We start from the raw sequence: 24,065 nt of genomic DNA, 5'->3' as shown, positions 1-24,065 counted from the left end.
GAGGGTCGCGGGGGTGCTGGAGCCTATCCCAGCTGTCTTCGGGCGAGAGGCGGGGTACACCCTGGACTGATCGCCAGCCAATCACAGGACACATATAGACAAACAACCATTCACACTCACATTCATACCTATGGACAATTTGGAGTCGCCAATTAACCTAGCATGTTTTTGGAATGTGGGAGGAAACCGGAGTAGCCGGAGAAAACCCACGCGTGCACGGGGAGAACATGCAAACTCCACACAGAATTGAACAATAGTTAATTCCTATTGTGTTTAAGCACTAGCTTGCAAGACTGTGGCAGCTTGCACTCAATTGATTTTGTGTTTGTGTCAACTATCATTCAACTATGAAAACAAAAAACACAAGAACTTTAGATGAATCGATTGCATGACTGTATTGACACCAATAAACTTCCCAAACAACTACTCTCACGCACAATTCATGACTCAATCCATCATACAATACAGGGTGGCACACTGAGTGCAGCTTGCTCCTCTATTCTCAACATCAGAAGATTGCAAACTGATTTGACATATTAGTGGGCATAACCAGTTCAAATGAACAAATACAACAGTAGGCCTATCTGTAAATATTATAATATATTGGACTACAACTTACTATGCTGTGCAAAGAGCCTGGTTAAAAATGACAGCCAGGACTGGTGCGAAATGTCACTTGAAGGAGCGTCTGTCATCACCATGGATACCGCTCCAACCGCAGCAGAAACTTCACTGCATTTAAAATGTAGAACTGGAGAAATGCAGCAGACGTTACGATCACGATCACCAAAAAATCTAGTTCAACTAGTAACGCCGCTAGCCAACATTGTGTAAAGTCAGCAAATAGATATAGATAGCCGGTTGGGTAAATACCAAGTGTTACATTACCAGATGATTAAACATGCTACTGTTTGGCTAGCTAATGATATAAATAAAGGAAATCAACAAGATATTAATGCAAGATAATGCATATTTTCATTAACTGAATGATGTGATTCAATTCGAGGGTTTATATTGGCTGGATCTGATTTTTGTGGGGGTCGTGGCTCCCCTATCCCCCGTGCAAATTACGTGCTTGTTTACAGGTGAAAACAACATGTAAACCAGATAGCTGTCTGATGAAAAACAAGCAATTGTGAGTCTGAGAGAAGATGGAAAATCAATCAGAACCGTTGCACAAACATTGGTCATAGCCAGTACAACCATTTGAAATGTCCTGAAGAAGAAAGAAACCACTGCACTGAGTAACAGACCAAGGAAAACATCAGCAGGTGATGACTAAATAACAGAACACTTTATCACCAAAAGCACAATGGCTACACTACAAGATGCAAACCATTCATTAGCAAGAAGAATGGTAAGGCCAGGCTGGAATTTGCTAAAAAGTACAGGAAAGAAATACAGAAATTCAGAGACATACGTTTTATGGAGTGGGCTGCACAGTGTATAAGTGGTTAGGCCACACAGCTCGGAGATCCGAGTTCAATTCCACCCTCAGCCATCTCTGTGTGGAGTTTGCATGTTCTCCACGTGCATGTTGGTTTTCTCCGGGTACTCTGGTTTCCTCCCACATTCCAAAAACATGCTAGGTTAATTGGCGACTCCAAATTGTCCATAGGTATGAATGTGAGTGTGAATGGTTGTTTGTCTATATGTGCCCTGTGATTGGCTGGCGACCAGTCCAGGGTGTACCCTGCCTCTCGCTCAAAGACAGCTGGGATAGGCTCCAGCACCCTCGCGACCTCCGTGAGGACAAGCGGTAGAAAATGAATGAAAGAATGAAAGTTGTATGGAGTGTTTTTTTAAACAAATTAACACAAACTAACATTATGGGCTCCAGTTGTGTAGAGGTCTACAAAGATGCCCTGATAGTAAAGGCTGCCAAACTTGTTTGTTTTGCTTATTCATGATTGACACACTAAAAGGATGATGCAACATGACTCACAATAAAATATTTTTCCATTAAACTACTTTTTCAATCCAAAGCAGTTGGTTTGGCCTTTTGATGTAGAGGTGGTACACACGGTGCAGCCTTGGGGATATAAAATGGAAATCAGTGTGTGTGTGTGTGTGTGTGTGTGCGTGTGTGTGGGTGTGTGTGTGTGTCATGGCTAAACCCACCCCACCCCCCGATTGTCTGGTACTCAGGAGAACTGCTCCTTTGGGAATGCCTCTTCCTGCTTTGCTCCACACACTAACACACACATATTCAGACACTAAAATAGAAATGGGTAGAGTGGATCAGACTGGCGTGAGATGGTTTTAAATGTCTCGCCTCGTGCCTTGTTGGTTGCTAAACATAAAGTGTCGCGGGGTTGGAATGTCCGGCGGCATGCAGGTGACGACTCGGGCCTGTCGTTGGACCCTTCCCGTATCCTTATGATGGTGTTTACAAAGCTCATTTCCACCACACAATGCCGGATAATATATGCTAATTTAAGCTAAAGACGTCTGGCTGCAGCTTCCAAGACCACCATATCGCTTTAGGCTCTATATGCACAGCCTGGCTGTAACTCCTCAGCTAGTCTCCCTATCACAGTACACCTTTTTCTCTGAAACATAAGAAAAAAAGAGGCAAGCGGCAGAATAATATGAAAGAATGCCAGTGAATAAAGCGGAGGTAGATATTGCTAACAAGGTTGCCAGCGCCTCTTTTCATTTTTAATAGTCCCTGTAGGAGGTCTGGCTGATAATGTGTTATATTATGTTATTAAATCTTGGCAAAGTTTGGAGCCGCAACAAATCTCCAATAGTGAGTGCAGAAGTGCATCTGTGGGTTTGATGACACCTTGAATGTAAAGATTCTATTGGCTGCCTTTCATAGGAAGATACAGTGACACTTGTAACCACCCCAACTATAACAGAACATTCTTAACATTTAAGTGTAAAAATAAGTTAGCCGTTGTATAATAACACTGTACATGATATTACTCACCCTTTGATGACACAATATGAGGAAATAAGGAAATAAAGCTTCTAACCTCCTTAACATGTGACATTTAAAGAAGTGGCAAGAGAGGCTGAGTAGACTTCATGCATCCCACTAGTGTGTCGCACAAGTGGGAAAAGAAATTGACTGCTATGTGAGTGTGCCAGGGATGTGAGTCTCGCAGCAAAGTACACACCGTTGTCCTTTGACTGTGTATTGAGCAGCCGTCACTATGGCATTTTTGTTATCTCACAGTAAATTCCATTTTTTGTTCTATGCTCACTGGTAACCATCTAGAGCGGCATCACAAAAACACACAAAAGTCAAAAATGCAAAAATCTAAGCAAAATGAATTATGATTCATTCATTTTTCTTTTGGCTTAATCCACATTTTACTGAACAGCCAGGAGAGTGATGTGTGTACTTATATTTGCTAATGCTATAATGCTACATTGCAATAAGTTTGTATTTTAACCCAGGCTGTGAACGATTGAAAAAAATTAACTGAATTAATCGAATGTCACATGAATGAATTATGATTAATCACTACCTGCAACTATGTGTGAAATATGGCCATTTTTACTGTATTTTATGAACAAAAAGATGTGTGTGTGTGTATAGATGTATACATACAGTACATATACATACGTATACACAACACACGTGCATATTACACACATTACACACACACACGTATATGTGTATATATGTGTATATACGTATATATATATATAATATAAACACAAATTAGTACTGAACCACATAAGACCAACTCGCATTTACCACACAATATGAACGATCTTGAGAAAATCTAAGGATTAGCATTTTTAATACACAACATCATCATCATACTTACTTATTTGTTCATCTCATGCACACAGAACAACAAACAACTTCATGCTATCACCTTTCTTCTGCACAGTACTACCTGCTGTAGCTGTTCAGATGAGGCGTTTGAGCGCATTATGTAAGTTTCAGTGTTCGGCACTAATGTAGTCAAGCCGTTTAAAATTTTGATTTAATGTACCCCCCATGGTGATCTGTGTATCCCCAGTGGTACACCTACCTGTCTTTGGGTACCAAGGGTCGAAATGAAGAAATGGTGACTACATTTTGGTGCAGCTAGGATGACTTCTTTTCAACTTTCAGCACATACGGTATATAAAGACAGAAGACCTGTCAGTATTTACATGTACTAAATGAATTCACATTTGTAACAAATGTGCTCTTGAAGTCAGCTTTACTCATATGAAAGGTCGTAGGAAGACAGCTTATGAACATGCAGCTCAGCAAATCAACATTAAACATGAAAATGTCATTCGCTATTGCTGGCTAAATGTCATTGTGTGAAGGGTCCCTGTGCGTATACATACCCACCGACGATATATGTGCATGTTTGGCAGTACCCTGTATGTGTACTTGAGTGTGTGTGTGTGTGTAATTTACCGTCAGGCTAAAGGAGACACTAAATGCATTCCTGGTGTTTTTATTGTCAATCTCCATAACCTTTAGTGGCGCCAGCATTTTCTCAAGTCTTGCTGCTTTCCAGAGAATTACGTTAACCTCAGGCAGCAGCTGGTGTAATTTTTTATTTTTTTTATTTTATTACATGCAATGGTAATGGTTTTATTTGTCACTGAGATACTTAAGAAGTTACACTGAGGAAAGTGAAGGTTTGCATATATTACAATTGTCTGTAAAGGAGTAGGCAGAAGCAGATTTGATATAATCCTGTCTTAGCAACTACTGTTTACTTGTCTATAGGTGCGACATGTCAAATCTTTGATGCTTTTCTTTTTGCTGCTGTATGTATTACCTGCTTTTTCCAATGCTTCTTTTCAGCCCCCTCTTTATGATTAGTGGATGTCAGCACCTGATGAAATGTGGCCCTGCTCCTTGATTTAAAGGACCCCCTGTATGATGTTTTTCACCCCTGATGATTTATGCCCTATGTGGGGAAGAGACAATGTACGGCACACGGAACAGTGAGCAACTATTGCTAACAGCTGTGAATGGAGGCTTACCACACAACATTTGTCCCTAGCCTCCAAGCAATTAGCAGCGTTAATGATCGTCAATTAGGCATATAGCTGCAAATGCATGTTTCATTTAAAGTGTGTGTTGTCTACAGTCTGCCCCGATGCTCTTGTATCGTCCCACCTGACACGGCGTGCCTAATGATGGGACGAAAGGGCACGGGCCAAGCGAGTGGGGATGTGTAGGAGATCATGATGGTGTGTTTGTGTGTAATTAAAGAGCAGTGCCAGCGGGGGGCACCTGTGTTAGAAGGGTCACCAGGGCGAGCAGCAGGCCATCAGCAACCTTTGGTCATTAACTACCAACACTGCCAATAAATGTGTGTGTGTGTGTGTGTGTGTGTGTGGGCAGTCACCTATAGAAGTCACTCACTTAATGAAGTTCTATCAATACCTGTTTCACTCAGTTGATGTAAGTTCACATTATGGAAATATTATTTTTAATGTAATCAAATTATTATTAGTTATTCCATGATTATTTCATTGATTTTTCACAAATTGTTTTTATTTAATCTATATATTAATAAATTATATTTTTATTGAAATGGGTTTTATTTTTATATATAATTAAATAAAATTGACTTCATAATGACTTTTTTTGTGAATAAAATTTTATTATGAATTTCATTATTTATTATCATTATATTTTTTCACTGATTGTCTGATATAAGTTATACGGTTCTACTGTGCATTTTGAGTTATTAAGGGCTGTGTACATTAGTTCACAAAAGACTATATAAAGATGAACAATTTTCCTTTCTGTTTGAAATGTTGAATTATTAATAATACCCATCAAAAGTGGATATTCATGGAACAAAACGTTAATTTCTAGTCAAAGAGGGGTTATTTTTTCTAATTAATTCAACCTGACATTACAATGATGTGCGGTAGTAGACTCCTGCCATGTGTCCCACCAAGCATCACATGTAGCTTTCATGCTAATGAGCTGTGTTTGACCGCTGCTGTTTCCAAGCAGTATAACAAAAAGATCAAACTTCCTGCTCGCGCATCTTTAGCTGACTGACAGATAGTTGGCAGAGCTTTATTTTAAGATGCGTAGCGAAGCATCTGTCTCTTTTTGTTTCATCAAAGCTATCCTATGTGAAAGCTCAAGTGTTGGGTATACATGGGGGTGGGCTCATCTCGCTCAGGGCTGGCCAGAGGTGGTAACCTGTCCATGACGAAGGAGGTTTTTCCTTCATGATGTCATTCTATAAATAATAATAATACATATTACCGGTATTTGTAGTGCACTTTACATTTACATATCGTTTTTTCTCACGCTTCATGCTCGCAAACAGGCTCTAGGGACATATTACTTGACAACATTTTCATAATTAGGGACAGGCTTGTGCTCTAGCCTCTGCTACCTGATCTGACACAGGCCTACATCCACTTAACCAGCGACAGTGTTATTGTGGCCAGCAGGTCGTAGTAGTAGTATGTCTGCCTTGCTTGTCTGGAGTCAGATAACAGCAGATCCATGACTCCCTGGAAGCAGCAGTCTGATCCCTACACAGATAGAGAGGCTCATTCGCTGTCTGAGGGCCATCCAGCCAGGCAGCCAGCCAGCCAGCCAAGCAGCCAGGCAGCTTCTTTGCTATAGAGTTGAAGAGCATCACAATCAGGGGGCCAAAAGAGAGAGGAGAGAAGCATTAAATATTCTTTGTTTTCCCACTTTGAACCCTAATGGAGCTTAACTTGAAGCAAAGTGTTACATGTATTATCAACGGTGCTCAATTACTCACATTAGCTTGAGTGTGAACTCCAACTGTAGTCTAAAGAAAGGCTTGAAATCGCAGTGTACTTTGCACTATAACATTAGCATATATTATGCACGTATTTGCCAAGAAAAATGAAGGTAACGTGATATCGTGAAAATCATGATAATCTATATATTTGGGGTTAAGCAACAGTAAAATGCGTCTGATTACCTTTAACTTACATGTATTACAATTATTAGACTGTGTAGGTGTACCTAATGCAGTGCTTCTCAAACGGGGGGATGGAAAACCATTTCTGTCCCCCAATGGGGACATGAGTTGTGATAATGATGAGTTGTCACAGGGGTTGGTCTCTGTGCAAACATGGACCAAAATACACATTGCGCAATACTCAGTGGCTGTCTGCATAATTTGAGGATTGGTTCTGGGAGCCTATATGAAGGCCCAAAAAAGGCCAGCATTTTTAGTTACGGCATCATTCCATATCTATCACGTGAACAACGTCTCCAGGCTACAACTACAGTGATATAGCCAGGCTTATGGACTGAGAAACCTCCATGAACGCCACAACACGATAGGCTTTGTTGACGATAGACTGCATCCAGTGCGAGAGAGAGTGACCACTCCCGACCAGGATCGCTACTGTACATCCAGTTGCAACGCAAAGCTGAGATGCAGTTTTTTCTTGAACTATATATATAAAACTTACTAGCTTGTGCTTTAAAAAATATCAACCTGACCCTTGAATTTCAGTATATAATGCGACAGAAATTAAACTTGGATCTAGTTTAGAGTCGTGCTAGGAAACTGTCATAGTTTAACAATATACATGTTGGAATTTTCCCTTCACTGAATCACAGCAGAATGTGAGTGTGAATGGTTGTTTGTCTATATGTGCCCTGTGATTGGCTGGCGACCAGCCCAGGGTGTACCCCGCCTCTCGCCCGAAGACAGCTGGGATAGGCTCCAGCACCCCGCGACCCTCGTGAGGAAAAAGCGGTAGAAAATGAATGAATGAATCACAGCATACCCCGTGCTGGCAGCACTCATGCACCCGCTACTACCGACAGGCAAGACACAATGATCTTGTTATTTGTTGTGTTGTCAGCTATTTGTCTAATGGCTGTGTGTAGACAGTTTTTCAGTGACTAGTAAATCCATACTGCTCTACAAGCTAATGTATTTCCAAGTTTCTCTTCTGTAGTATTGTCCCTGTAATAACAGTTATTGTGTATTTTGTATATTGAGGAGACTTTGATTTAATGATTTCAAAGCAGCATCATTATTCAAAATTAGAGCAAAATGTGGTTTCAAGATGGGAGGACATCGTATGTCGTATGCATTATGCTTGTTTGTGTGCACAGAGAGAGTGGCAACAATGGACTCCGTTTTCTTTCTCCTCTTCATTCTCATTGAGCTCATTGGCTTTCCCTACGCTACCCCAGCCATGCTGTTGATTGACGGCCTGAGGGTTTTAATGGGCACTGAAGTGCAGGAGCTGAGGTCGGGGTTGTCATGGCAACTAGGAGACGGGAGGCCTTTTGCTTCTGCTGCTGCTTGCCACTGCATCACCTGCATAGTGTGGAGTCTTGTACAATGCTACACACACATACATTGTAAATCCAATAGTGGACCTGTCTTGACCCGCATATTGCAGAAGTAAAATGTCTCCACATAATGTTCCGTCTTGTCCTCCTTCATGCTCTTTGCTGCGTGTGCTGTGTTTTTAGGCAACCTCCTTCATCCATTGTTTGCCGCTAACCACCAACAAATAAGTGTTTTATTGGGCCAGGTTGAGGTTAGCGGGGTCTCAGATCTCGCCGTGTTTTGGCAGGAGATCACCCATTCCATCCACCCATATTCTGTATCGCTTTTAAAAAAGACTGTTATTGCTTTATTGGAATACTGCACGAGTTCAAGACAAAACTGTGGATGACACCCAATCCAAATAAACCAGACAACTACACTCATATAGACTTAAAATCTTTAAAAAAAAAACTTGGTAATGCAATCAAGTAGAACCTCATAAATTTCAGCAAGTGCTGCCATTTTCCTACCTATGGCTATATCCCCAAAGGGCTCAACCTGTGTGTTTTTTGTGTGTTCCCCAGAGTGCGGCCGCAGCCCCCAGTCCAGTGATGGGCAACATGCCACCCAACGATGGCATGCCAGGAGGACCCATGCCCCCAGGTTTCTTTCAAGTAAGAACACCAATATATATATTTGTTTGTGTAACTGCTCAACTCCTGAACCACTGGTGAAAATGTGTCACAACATGGACCCTTACTGTTTTACCTGTGCTATTACTGTATTTTCTGGACTATAAGTCGCTCCGGAGTGTAAGTCGCACAAAGCCAAAAATGCATAATTAGGAAGAAAAAACATACATAAGTCGCACTGGAGTATAAGTCGCATTTTTTAATTTTACAAACTACTTGACCAAAATAGACATTACGTCATCTTGGAAAGCAAGTTCTAACATGATTACAAGAATAGAGAACAAGCTGAATAGGTGTAAGATATGCTAACACAATGATTATTCATCTGCACAAAAAATAAACATGAACAGAAAACGTGTCCAGTGTTTATGTAACATGAACAGTTTTTTCATTTATAAGTCACTCTGGAGTATAAGTCGCAGGAACAGCCAACCTATAGTCCGGACTTATAGTCCGGACAATACAGTAGTTGTCTGATGAATACACCAAATGGAGGCACTGTTATTAAACTCCAAAAGTGGCCTATGATTAGTCAATAAATATTAAAAGACAAGTCATATGTAGTATCCTGGGTGCTAGGCATCAATAATGTTACACTGATTGGATATTACCATACATTACATTACCTTAACACTGCATGGAGTCTGTAATAGTAGTAGTAGTAGTAATAATTTGGCTTCTTACTTTGTCTTTCTTCCTCACTCGGTTTGAAACCCTTTCTTAAGTTTATAATAAAGAAATTGGAGGCTAACTAGTTAGCTCATGGCATGCTGATTAAAGCAACAACTTGAACTCTTCCCCATCCCGTAGCCTGCGCTTAAGAGTTGCACAATGTCATGTAAGCAAAGAATAATAGGAGCGTAAAGGTGACTATAGGGATGCTGTTTCATGTGTACAGGGCTCTAATAATGGTAAAAATTGCATTTAGAAAGTCATGAGCAGGTTTTCTATGCTCTAACTATGAAAATATCCCATTTATTAATATATTGCACAAAATCACGATCACTTATCACGGTCTGGTCCGGAACCAAATAAACGCGATAAATGAGGGAAGACTGTGTATGCTAGCCTTTCTTCCAAAGCATTTTGACCACATCCCGTAGGGGGTGCCACAAATAGCATCCTTAAACCCATCCTTCTGTCTCCTCATTTTTAGCCTCTTTAGCCTTTAGTCCTAATCCCTGTACAGATGTGTCCCTTCTCTGTCCCCACCGCCTCCGACCCATATGTCACACAGCCCCAGTTGTTGACTCCTGATGCTCTGTCTCTGTCAGACGCACTTCATAGCTTTCCTCTAGTCATCCCAAATATCTATCTTGGCTTTTCGACGGGATTGTTGTCCCTTGGTTTGTGTTACATTGACTAAGTTTGCCTGTCATCACTGTTGTCTTAAGGCTGTCTTGTTCGAGGTCACTCTTACACACACAGAGCCTTTTACAGCTTCGACCCACATCAAACAAGTCTCAAAATATCTCCAACAAAAAGGTAATAGAAGTCAGTTGTATTTACAGTATATATGGCGCCAATTCACAACAGAAGCTATCTATTGCTTCAAAGACAACTGCGAGTAAAGCATTTTGGTGACGAAGGCAAGGAAGAAACATTGGGCTGAGTTTCCGACCAAATGGGAATTAACGAACTAAACTAAATATGATAGTGAGTTGACATGGAGAGTGGCATTTATTTTTAAAGGTTTAAATCCTGAGTATGCAATTGTGATGTCAATTGATGTACCTTTGCTGGCGTCCATTTTTTTTCATAGAGGCTGCAAATTTCCACATTGGAATTAAGATTAAGATTAGTATTTGACCGGGATTAACTATTTGTGCTGTCATCGGTTATGCTCTAAACCTTGCCTTTTAATATCAAGACAGCCTTTTTATGTGTTTATGTGTTTATCTGTAAATCTCAAACTGTTATTAAACAGTGAGAACTGAAAGATAAACGTACCTTCTGACTTAGTATTATTCATTCTCATTGGCCGGGTAGGATGTGTCCATGCATAGCGTTTGCTGTATAGTCATTTGCATGCATGTCCTTGTGCTTTAATATGTGTGTGCGTGTATGTGTGTGCGTGTTGGGGTCGTGGAGAATGTTAATGATGTATGAGCAGTGAGCGGGGCCAGGGAGAAAGCTATCTGATGGTGATGGTGTTGCGTGAGTGACATGGCTTTCCATAAATAGACCCTGTGTGCATGACAGTCAGTAAGACAGGCAGAACGGCAGTGAGACGGACAGACAGAATGGCAGAAGGGGAGACAGGGCAGTAACAAGAGGAATGGATGGTTTAGTTCAAGCACATTCATGCGCTTCCCTGTTTAGCTCCACATATAGGAAGGAAAACAAGAGAACAGAAACAAGCCTGAATTGAATTGAGATTAAATACAAGCATTTTATTGATGATGCAGACTTTATTGTTGTGTGTAAAATGTAAAAATGCCCCACACACCAGTTATTCATGATAACGGCCACTTTGCATAATACAAGTATCATTAGGAAAACCAAATGATTAAAAATAATCCACAAAGTCAAAGCACACAAGGATACAATGCAGACGTGTCATATAATTCATGCGAGCTGTGCTCTCGACAGTTAATGATAAACCGCCACCTTGCAAAATATAAATAACCATTAGAAATAAACACAATAGCTCAAAATAATCCACAACGTCAATTCAGGGGTCGGCATATGACATACAGTAGATGTGTCATAATTAATGCAATGGCTCCTCTCACTAGTTATGAATGATGTAAATAAACATTAGAAATAACCAAAATGACTAGACAATTATCCATGAAGTCAAAGCAGATTATAGATTATTATGGATTATAAAAGCATTTTGTTTATGCCAACTTTATTATTTTGTGTAAATGCCAAGAAAACATGTGAAAATGCTCCGCACACCAGTTATTAATGATAATGGCCACTTTGCCTAAATAAATAACCATTAGGAAATCAAACCAACTCAAAATAATCCACAAAGTCACAGCACATGAGCACACAGTGTACATGTGTCATGTAAAAATGTTATTACTCCTTCTGACAATTAATGTTAACCGCCAATTTTAATGATAGAAATAACCATAACAATTCAAAATAATCCACAAAGTCAAAGTGCGGCGGCACACAACGTACTGTAGACGGGGCATATAATGTCATTGCTCCTTCTACCAGTTATTAGCATCATCTTATATAAATAAACAATCCAAAAGTTCAGGAAAATTGCAGTAAGCAGTGTTGTGTTATGAAGTGATGACACAAGCAAACATGTTGAATCATGGATGAGTACCGTGTGGTCTGAATGCACATTCACTTTTATTCATGGAACAAGTTTTCAACTCTTATTCTACCAACTTTCCACATTTGGGGGAGGTCTGCCACTCGAGTGAGTGCTTTTCTAGTACTGTTAAATGTTTGCCTTCCTTTCACAACTTTATGCCACGGATTTCATTCCGGCATTTTTCTCCTTCATTCTTGTCTTTTTGGAACTATTATTTTCTCACACACGCTGCTTTTAGTGGCACATGCTTACTCACCAAAACGTGTGGGTTGTGAGATCCGTTATGTACACTGTTGGCTTTTTTCCTTTTTTTTTTTTTTTTTTTTTTAACCCCGCTGTGCTACCAAGGTAATTAACATAGGCGACCCTTCCATTGTTGTTGGCTACAATCCTGTGCGAGGGAGAGAGGTAAAACTACAGTGGGAGGACTATACCACCTCAGTGGTGCACCAAAAACTTGGATAAATGATACGTGCAACCTCAAAATAAGATGATGTGACGGTCTAAGGGGTGTGTATATAAACCTCCTCTCCATCACTGCTGCATCATGGCCCTCGGGGGAGGACGGGCAGAGGGGAGATAGTGTGGAGGGGTGACTAAATTTAATGACAGAGTGCACGGAAAGACATCAGAAGACGCATTCATAATATTTTTCAGTGGCATTTAAAAACAAGGGGCTGCGCGGTGTTCGAGTGGTTAGCGTACAGACCTCACAGCTAGGAGACCCGAGTTCAATCCCACCCTCGGCCATCTCTGTGTGGAGTTTGCATGTTCTCCCTGTGCATGCGTGGGTTTTCTCTTGGTACTCCGGTTTCCTCCCACATTCCAAAAACATGCTAGGTTAATTGGCGACTCCACATTGTCCATAGGTATGAATGTGAGTGTGAATGGTTGTGTCTATATGTGTGTCTATATGTGCCCTGTGATTGGCTAGCGACCAGTCCAGGGTGTACCCCGCCTCTTGCCCAAAGACAGCTGGGATAGGCTTCAGCACCCCCGCGACCCTCGTGAGGATAAGCGGTAGAAAATGAATGAAAGAATGAATTTAAAAACAAAAATCGTGCACTGCAATGTAATGCAAATTCTACATGGAGAGATTCAAACCAGGATTTAAAAGCAGAACCTTCTTGCCATAAGAAGTGATGCCACCAACTCCATTGACAAAGCAAAACGATAGAAGTAATGAATAAATAATAGCTATGTCATTCAGGCTTTTTAAACCTGACTTTTAGGACCACAAAGGCATCATTGCTTTTCTTGCCAAAGAGTCCAGGTCGGCATGTGTTTTTGTAGTCCAGGTAATTGCAGCTCTTTTGGGGCGACGCCAAAACAACAAAAGCACACAACAAGAGGATTAAGTTTGATTACACACTTTAAGAACAAGCGGCACGAGTATCAAAGGCGGCGTTTAAGGAGGTGTTCATGATCAAACAGGACGTGTGCCGTGCACGTGGCGAATTAAGAGAGACACCTGCTCTAGGTAAAGTAAAGGCGTGTATCAAAAGACTGATGTCGGCATTGATCAGTCGGATCACAACGTAGTGTCATATAACTTCACTTGGAATGACTGTGGATTTGTTCGTTTTTCTGTTTATTTCTATGATGCAAATTGACTGTTGCTAACTGGCGATCGCAAGATTCATGAAAATGTGGTCATGCATGGTCAATTGTACTATACTATGGGCTTTGACGTTGTGGTTGGATTCAAGTCTTTTTGTCAATTTCTATTGTACATGGTGGCAGTTATCGAACTGGCGGGAGAAGTGATCACTATGATGATGATTTATTGGACATGTATGTTGTGTGAACCTGTGACCATGCAGGAGCAAGCATGAAGCCTTATGTTTATTTCTATTGTAATAGGTGGTGGTTATCATTAATAACTGGCCAGATGAGTGATGACATAAGTTATATGACACGCATGTCGTATGACTATGTTGCTGTGCATGACCAAACGCACCATGTGCTTTGATTTTGCTGATTACTTTGAGTCTGTTTCATTCATTCATTCATTCATTTTCTACCGCTTTTCCTCACGAGGGTCGCGGGGGTGCTGGAGCCTATCCCAGCAGTCTTCGGTCTATTGTGCTAAAGTGTTAATAAATGGCAAGGTTATTGAATACATGATACTAGCTGCGGCTGGGCATGAGTGAGTGTAACAGGGACTTTGATTTTATAGATTATTTTGAGGTTTTTTGTTCTTTTATGCAAGGTTGTGGTTATCATTAATAACTGGCAGGAGGAGCAATCGCATTCTTGACTACTTTGCATGCACATGTAGTATATATTTGTGCAGGTCGGCAGCTAGAAGACCCGGGTTCGATTCCCCCGCTTGTGCAACTCTGTGTGGAGTTTGCATGTTCTCCCTGTGTGTGCATGGGTTTTCTCCGGTTACTCCGGTTTCCTCCCACATTCCAAAAACATGCTTGTTAGGTTAATTGCTGACTCCAAATTGTGAGTGTGAATGGTTGTTTGTCTATATGAGCCCTGTGATTGGCTGGCGACCCCAGCTGGTGTACCCCGCCTCTCGCCCGAAGACTGGGATAGGCTCCAGCATGCCTGCGACCCTCGTGAGGATAAGCGGTATAGAAAATGGATGGATGGATTTTTAATAAACATTGCTGTTTTCGTGTCTCTGTCATGTCAACATACATAGTCCTCAGTGGATGTAAATGACATGTTTTTGGGCCCCGAACCAAGATTTAAACCTGGAATCTTTTTGTCCCGAGGTGACGAACAACCCTACTACTGCGTGTACTGCGTTACTGCGTCTTCCAATTTCCATAGATGGTTTCCGGCTTTTCTATCATGTTTAACTGTCTCTCTGTCAGCTACAAAACAGTCCTGATAGTATGTTGTCATCTTGTCATCCTGCTTATATATATTGGGAGCTAGCTGGAGAGCTCTCTGGAATGTTAGCAAGGAGTGACAATGTGTGTGTGTGTGTGTGTGTGTGTGCTGTTCCTCCTGGCTTTGTTTGTTGTGTTCAGTGATGCAGGCTGCTTTGTATTCTTATTGTGTGTGTGTGTGTGTGTGTGTGTGTGTATGTGTGTAGTGCTAATAGCTTGACTGCAGCTACACACTGCCCTCTAGTGACAACAGCTAAACATCTCTTCCATCCCTAATAATGCACATGGTCCAAAACGGATGTTGTGAGTCTTCCTTAAGCTGAATCGAGTGGTGGAAGGGCAAGGGGGGCTTTGTGGTCCTGTGCCAAGCTGTTATCTCCTTAGCTGGGATAGAAAATGATTTTATTAATTGCTTCATTTAACGCTCCCCATGTCCACATACACACACACACACCCACACATCCTCCACAAATACACAAACACATACACTTGGCCCGTGTACACCTCTGTGACAATTGTAGTGTTCTTTCTCTGCCCCCCTCTCTGCAGGGACCTGTAGAGGGAACAGTGCAGTCATAAAGGCCGTATGCTGGCCCATTCACATGTAATGGCAGGAAGGCCCGCGGAGGCCCAGTCAGCAGTGGCACTGTGCTGCATAATGGCATATTATGAGGAGGAGTGTGTGTGTGTGCAGGCTATTACTCATGCTGTAGGGGCATGAATCAGTTTGCACAGTCATATTGAGGGTCTCCCTTTGAGAGGACAGGGAAAAGTTAGTAACTAAGGAGCCAAAAAGTACAGTGAATTGTGGAATGTAAATTATAGTATTGACACAAATGTAAGGTGGTATTTTTCTGCTTTGTAAAACGTGGGAATAACACATATTTGTGCAAACCAGCAGCAAGATTATGATGCTAATTTGAAGTTAATAGTGATCACTGAAGAAGACATCAAACAATTCCTGAGCAGCTAAAAAAAAAATTGTAATTTGCAAATACTAGCGGAGACTCAGAAGTACAAACCATGGCTTGGAGTTGTTTGCTGCCAAGCCAAGGTTGATGTTTTTTTCAATAGTCGCATTAGTTAGCATTAGCTATCTGTGGCAGTGGTGATGTCCCATACGATAAGACGTCATGTTTTTTTTTACAGGACGTCACACGTAGAAGAAAAGGAGCGCTTGATTTGCACAACCCCACTGACAGCACAGCACATTGGTTCTATGGTTATCATCACATTTGTTCTCTTTGCAAATCACTGATTCCCTTCTGTTGTAGCATAGTAAAAAAAAGCCAAGCTTAATATGTTGGATGCTCACTGAACAGTTGCAATGCAAATTTGTTTTGGCTTTTGATTTTTCCAGGATTGGTTGAACTGCAAATTGTACAACTTGCGGGGCTTGGAGGTTCCCCTGCAAGATATTTATCATGTTATCCCTACAAGCTAAGCTACTGAAATGTGATTTTCAGAACTGAATAATAGACGAAACAGTGAATCAAAGGTTAGTGTTGAAGTCAGGCATGAAGCTGGAGCTCAGCGCTAGAAATGTCAAAGCCAGTGTCCTCCCAAGTGACGAAAACTAGGGTGTGTGTGCGTGCGTGCGTGTGTGTGTCTGTGTGTGTAGCAGAGAAGCTGCATCTGGGTCAGTGCAGCCAGACCCTGCAGGGGTGTCTTGTTAGACACACACAAACTGGCTGGCTGGCTGGCTTGGCAACCACAATAACCTCTGAGGTCAGACAGAGCTCGTGCTGCATTAGCCCCAGCGTGAACCTGCTGAGAGACAGAGTGGGCCACGACAGCAGGTGTTAACCAACCCAAACACACACACAGCAGCACTAGGATGTCACCACAGTGCCAACACATCCTGACGACACTGCATGTCCAACTAAACCAACGTTTTCATAACACAGGGGTATAGCTTTCAGTTGTTTGTCTGCTTAATAAGCGGCTTTTACTGGAGACAGCAGGACTGCAAGGCGAGAGGAAGCACCTGCATTTGCTTGCAGATTCCTCGACTAGACTTGTGGGCTTTTTTTTTTTTGCAACATTGTTCTCATCTTTCTCTGTGCTCATCTCTCCTGCCAAAAGCCTCTTTTTACGCAGTGGAGCTGGCAATTTGGGAACGTTTCCAGCTGTCACTCAGGCAGGTTGGCTTCCTGGCAGGAAGGGAGGGGAACAAGGCTGCATAAGCCAATTAGGGTTGATCCTTAAATTGCATTTTTGAATATAGGCACAGTCACTCTGACACTTCGTTTGGGACACCTGGATAATCTACTTGGAGCCAATATCAAAAATGCCTTATTAGTATTGGAAAATAATCTAATACAATGGTGGATATACTCTATTTTTAATATGATCCAATGTTACACCACTGCAAAAGCAAATAGCAACCAGACTCTCCAATAAGCACCAGATCCTAGAAAACATTGCCTGCGGCTGTAGAAAACCTCCTGATGATACAAAATGCATGCTCTTTGGTTGCCCTACACAGCTCTTGGTGAAAAACATTATCTCTAACATATTGGAGTCATAAGAACCATCTCCGGCTCTAAGAGACTGGTCTCCTGCGGGTGCCCAGAGTCAGGACTAAACATGGTGAGGCTGCGTTTTAGTTTTGGGCTGTCAGAATCTCGAACAGTCTTCCAGAAGATTTTCAAATCCAGGCTGAAAACACTTCTATTCACCTATGCATACGACACATGAAAGTATTTCACCTCCATTCTTCACTTTCAATTAATTTGTAGTTTTATAGAATGATTTTATGGAATCTTACATCATGATTATATGTTTGAAGAGATGCTTTTACCCTTCTTTTCTGTAAAGCACTTTGAATTACTTTGTGTACGAATTCTGCTCTGTAAATAAACCTACCTTGCGTTGCGCTGGCTGAGCAGTTTTCTACTTAGTGCTATTACAACATTGGTTCTATTGCTGCAATAGACAGTCAAAGACATGCACACCAAATCTTTATTAAAGTAAAAAAAAACAAGTTGTTACTGTGTATATATAATGATTTTTGGAAATAACAGCCTGTTTGTCTAAATGTGCACTGTGATTGGCTGGCAACCAGTTCAGGGTGCACCCCGCCTCTTGGATAGCTGGAATAGGCTCCAGCACCCCCGGCAACCCGCGTGAGGATAAGTGGTAGAAAATGAATGACTCTTCACCTCTGTCAGTTTGACAACATGCAACCAGCACACATCCATTTGTTTGTGTGTCTCGGGTTATTCATTCATTCATTTTCTACCGCTTTTCCTCACGAGGGTCGCGGGGGTGCTGGAGCCTATCCCAGCTGTCTTCGGGCGTGAGGCGGGGTACACCCTGGACTGGTCGCCAGCCAATCACAGGGCACATATAGACAAACAACCATTCACACTCACATTCATACCTATGGACAATTTGGAGTGGCCAATTAACCTAGCATGTTTTTGGAATGTGGGAGGAAACTGGAGTACCCGGAGAAAACCCACGCATGCACGGGGAGAACATGCAAACTCCACACAGAGATGGCCGAGGGTGGAATTGAACCCTGGTCTCCTAGCTGTGAGGTCTGTGTGCTAACCACTCGACCGCCATGCCGCCCCTGTCTCGGGTTATATTGCAAGTAATCCCATAATCCACTTGGCTTTTCAAGGCCATGTTAGACGCAACACTTGTTGATGGCGCACCAACACAAAACATACACCTGAGACCAGAGTGTCCTGTTTTCCCTTGCATACACCTGTAATGTTACCTGATAGTGACAGATAAGGACAGCGGTCCTTGTCAGACGAGGACACTTGTGCAAAGAGGTCCTCATCAAAACCAATTCAAATACAATTACCCTTTTCTGAGGTCAAACCATCATAAAACTTTGATTAACTGTACATTTTAGCATTTGTCATCGTGGTCATAAAAGTGAAAAAGACGTTTACCACTTTTCTATTAAAAACAGAAACACTCAGTACTACAGTATATTGATTGCATTCTATTTTGCAGACTTTTATTGACAATCATGTGTCTTCTTCCCCAGGGACCTCCAGGATCACAGCCCTCCCCCCATACGCAGCCACCCCCACACAACCCCAGCAATCCCATGATGGGACCTCACGGACAGGTAAAGACCCTTCACACACTGCTGTATTCACACACTCAAGCAAACGGATGAATAATTTAGCAGAGGCAGCCAGGCCGTAAGGGGCGGAGATGCATCTGGAGGGGGCTTCTCCTCTCTCCCTCCTCCACACCCCCACCTCTCAGCCAGGCACTCGCCCTACCATAGTCCATCAATAGTGCATTAATATTGCAGCACAGCATAAACCCACCGTATCTTGGTCACGGAGGAGAGGAAGAAGGGAAATGTAGGAGAAAACAGCAGAGGAAAAAAGGGGGTGAATCAATTTTAGGTCACATTGGGGTTGCATAAGTCGCTCACATGTAAATATTGATGCGTAAATATAATATAGTACAATAAAAATATGCTTTTTTATTAGTCCCACAATGGGGGAATTACAGTTTAACTGCAGCAGCAGCATACTTGGATTAGTGTAACAAAAAATCCAAATACATTTTAAAACAGGAGCACATAATCAAACTAAAGTACACAGGTACATCAAAATGAACAAAAATAAAATAACATACCATTAAATATATTTAAAAAAAATAAAAATAATAAAATAAAAATAAACCCATAAGTAATTAAATTAATCCAAATAAAATAAAATGAAATCAATAAAATAAATGGAATAAAAAATTAAAAATAGTACAATAAAATAAGTAAATAAATAAAAATAAAAATATTATTTTTAGAAATCTACGTAAAAAAATACATCAAAAACACAAATTCCAAAAAATAGAAGCAATACCAAAAACATAAATAAAAGAATATTTTAAAAATTGGTGTATATTTTTGTGGCGATGAACAGCATTGAAGGCGTACCTAACCAAGTGTCAACTTATATATTTACATGAATGCATTCCTTTCATGCAGTGTTTTCAAATTAGGAATGTACACCATCACCATAACCACTGAGTAAAATTTGACCACCACACTATAATAACCGCTGTACATGAAAATACATAACTAGCTTTCTCATGATTCTGCGGCCCTCAGTCAAACAGCAACTCATGCAGCTTTGTGACCACATTCGCCTGTATGTGCATAACAGTCAGAAATTAACCCGAAAAATAATTGAATTCATCGGACGAGAATTTGCCTTTCTCAGTGGTGGAAGACACCAGGTTCAACTAGTGTTCTCTCACTCACTTGGAAATTCTGCTAAAGCTCCGCTGGTGTACTCATACATCCAAAGTCTCCTTAAAGAAGGCGTGTCATCGTCTGCAAGTTTCGCCAGTGATATACTGTATTTTAAAACTAAGGTGATTTTATGGTTCCTTTTTTCATATCATATAGCCAGTAGAACGGATGACCCTTAGCAATAAAGGGACTTTGGAATTGTTCTGATTGTATGGCACCACCGGCCAATAGCATGATAACACTCATCATTAATACATTGACAAATGGTATCATATTGACAGTCCTGGATGATCGGTATCGGCAGCATAACACCCTGATCAGAGTACCCCTAGAATTAACTGTATGTAAACCTTGCAGTGGTAAGAATATATAACCAGCATACTATACCAATGTGCATTAGAGCTGGCAGTCATATTGTCATACACTGCGGGTTGTGTGTCTCCCACAAAGCAGCAGCAGTGCAGTGACTAAATGACAAGTTAAGTCATTGCTGAGGCTGAAAATAGTGTTGCACAGCTGCTCGGGCGGCAATATGTGTTTGCACACACGGCAAATTGTTAGAGTCCTTTGGCCTGCCTGCGACTGGTTGGAAGCCAGGACTGAAAAACAGTTTTTTCAAACATGATAATAGGCTCTTTACCAAACAAGCTCCCGTACATCTTTTGAGTTTGCTTTATTTACAAGGTATAAATTCCAGCTTGCTCCCAAAGTTACTGTTGTGTTTTTCCTTACATTCACCCTCCTTTACTTTCATTCTAATGGATTTTGCCACCTGAGGTCCCAAAGCCAGATAAGTGCATCCTTTATAGGGAATGTAACCAAAAGCACTTGTCTGTGCGTTGTTCTGCATTACAACAGCTCCCCCTACTGACTCAGGGCCCCATTCATCTAAACTAAATACTATGTGCCATGGAAATGTACCTTTTTATTGTTGTATTTTAGCTTAATTAAATAAATGTTTCATTCATCTTTTTTTTTTTGCAGCCATTTATGTCACCGCGATACCCAGGTGGGCCAAGGCCCTCACTTCGTATGCCAAATCAGCCGCCAGGGAGCATCCCCGGGTCACAGCCCCTCCTGCCAAACAGCCTGGACCCCACCAGACCTCAAGGTACCAACCAACATGATGTACTTCCTCATGCAGCAGCCAGGGGATGTTTAGTTAGTCAACAGGGGATGTTTAGTCAACTGCAGAGAGTATTAGACATGGTCAAGTCATTGAGCATGATGTTACTATAGGTACGATTTAAATAGATAATCAAAATAATTAAAAATGTATGTATGTAATTGTCCAGTGAATTGAATTTATTAGATATTTGATGGTGAATATATTTATTTAATGAAATGGGAAATTGTTTATTAAATTGTCTCTATGACTATTGTCTCTATGAATATGAATATTCTATGAATATTACAGTATATTATTTATTGCAGTATATTATGTATTCAATATTTCATAATGGTGATTGATGGGTTTCATGAGTTATATATATTTCATGACCTATACAATTGTATTTTTATTAATTTAATGGCATTTTATTTCTTGAAACTGTAGCACATTTGAAAAAAAGTCTTGAAAAAAAAGCCCCGCTATGGAATCCAAAACACATTAAATTAAGTAAAACATCAGTTATTGGATTGGCATAACTGCAATATCAGTCATGCCCAACAAAAATGGCCGCCCACATAATATAATAAGACTATGCAACACGACTCCAGGCTGTAATTCATTTGAGATGGCTACTTTTTGTGTATGGAGGTGCTGCTGTTTTGGCCAGCAATGTAATGACAGATTAGTAATAACTCTTTCTTTCTCATCTTGTACAGGACATCCAAACATGGGAGGTCCAATGAGAATGAACCCCCCTCGAGGGATGGGAGGCATGGGCCCACAGGTACGTAGTCTTATGAGAATGAAAAATGCCAAGACTCGCTTCTTTTTACTTTGGTTATGATTTGGACTGTATGAAAAAGTGGAAAGGAAACTGTAGCTCTCTTTGACCACACCACCACAACCGATGTTTTGAGGCGCATGCAGAGGTAGATAAAGCCGGGGGATGCTGACCATTCATGATACTTGCCATTTTGTAGAGTGCCTCTGCGGTTATATGCTATTGTAGATGACTATAAGTTAACTGCGTAGAGGCGTTAATTGCAGATTTGACATTATTTGAAGCTCATAAGGCAGAGAGACATGGCTTTGTCCTGGCTATTGGCTGGAATTTGCAAAGCCAGTGCAAACTTGCTCCCTGTGGATCAGACTATTTTCTGGTGCCAACTTGACAACTTTTTAATGTGAGCTTGGCTCCTCTCTGGTGCTGCTGTCTGCCCACTCCACACTCTAAACCTGCCAGCCTGCTGACTCCCACCTTTTGGGAGGGAATATCACAACACATTCGCCCCAGAGTTGTGCCAAAAGTGGCACACTTTCCTTTTACACTCTCAGCTCTCTCACTCTCTCTTTTTAATGACAATTACCGGACAGCTGCTTGATTGTGCACCAAACCACCTCCAGCCTCACCATGTGATACAAAGACACACATGCAAGCACTATGTGACCCCCCTCTTACCCAAGGGGCCCCCTTTTCTACTCTAGCTACCCTGGCTTGGTGACTCTGGCACAGAGCGCACCAGCAGCTGGTGTGGCATCTGCTCGACAAGTGTAATCGTATTGTTGAACAAAACTCTTCCTCTGAGCACGTGCCTGCCCCCTAATGGCTTACTGGGATAGCAGACAACCAAGGAAACATAAAAAATACAGTGGAACTTCTAGTGGGGGCGGCACGGCGGTCTAGTGGTTAGTGCACAGACCTCACAGCTAGGAGACCAGGGTTCAGTTCCACCCTCGGCCATCTCTGTGTGGAGTTTGCATGTTCTCCCCATGCATGCGTGGGTTTTCTCCGGGTACTCTGGTTTCCTCCCACATTCCAAAAACATGCTAGGTTAATTGGTGACTCCAAATTGTCCATAGGTATGAATGTGAGTGTGAATGGTTGTTTGTCTATATGTGCCCTGTGATTGGCTGGCGACCAGTCCAGGGTGTACCCCGCCTCTCGCCCAAAGACAGCTGGGATAGGCTCCAGCACCTCTGTGAGAAAAAAGCGGTAGAAAATGAATGAATGAATAGTTTTATAGTTTTTAAGTAAGTAATTAATGATTGTTGTTTCATAGTCTATTGACTGAAATCTGCCAGGATACTATGTCCGACATGATAGAGTGAAAAAAAAAGTATGGAAGTGGTGAGTTTTTGGCTTCTTAAGTTAAGAAGAAATACATTTGAGGCTAACTAGTTAGCTTGCTAGTGGCTGTCTCAAGTCTCTGCAGCATGAGAGTTGTGCAATGTGTTGTAAACAATGAATGAAAATGAGCATAGGCGTGTTATTTAATGTCTACAGGGCTCTAATTGTGTTAAATATTGAATTTAGAAAGTCTTAGACAGCTTTTATCGGCTCTAACAACGAAAGTATTCCATTTATTGATATCGAATACTATGTCGCAGAAAAGACTGAGAAAGAGACTGCTAACCTTCATTGTATAGACTGAGCAGGTTTTCTGTTGTCTCCCTACAGAATTACGGTGGAGGGATGAGGCCGCCTCCAAACTCCATGGGTCCAGGGATGCCCGGCATGAACATGTCAGTAGCCTGTTAAAAATACATTCCAAATAGCAGGTCACTTCTGCTACTGCTTATCAAGAAATCATGACGTGTGTTTGTCCTGTCTCCAGGGGTCCGGGTGGAAGAGGTCCATGGCCTAATCCCAACAACAACTCAGTGAGTTCCACTCCCTCACATCT

General features: G+C 41.5%; 1 protein-coding gene across 2 annotated transcripts in view; it reads left to right on the top strand.

Annotated features, from left to right (window-relative positions):
* The window catches only part of ssbp4 (single stranded DNA binding protein 4), an 82,888-nt gene that overhangs the window by 52,025 nt on the left and 6,798 nt on the right, over positions 1–24,065 (top strand). For both annotated transcript variants that reach the window (XM_058072295.2, XM_058072296.2), the window contains exons 5-10: positions 8,801–8,890; positions 19,047–19,130; positions 21,255–21,381; positions 22,098–22,165; positions 23,840–23,904; positions 23,997–24,042. In XM_058072295.2, coding sequence (XP_057928278.2) covers positions 8,801–8,890; positions 19,047–19,130; positions 21,255–21,381; positions 22,098–22,165; positions 23,840–23,904; positions 23,997–24,042 — 480 coding nt within the window. The remainder of the gene's footprint in view (positions 1–8,800; positions 8,891–19,046; positions 19,131–21,254; positions 21,382–22,097; positions 22,166–23,839; positions 23,905–23,996; positions 24,043–24,065) is intronic.

This window comes from Doryrhamphus excisus, linkage group LG4 (assembly GCF_037039965.1).
Source record: "Doryrhamphus excisus strain RoL-2023G ecotype Guam linkage group LG4, RoL_Dexc_Guam_v1.1, whole genome shotgun sequence".
In the NCBI taxonomy this organism is placed as follows: Eukaryota; Metazoa; Chordata; class Actinopteri; order Syngnathiformes; family Syngnathidae; genus Doryrhamphus; species Doryrhamphus excisus.
This window is presented reverse-complemented; position numbering and strand designations above follow the sequence as displayed.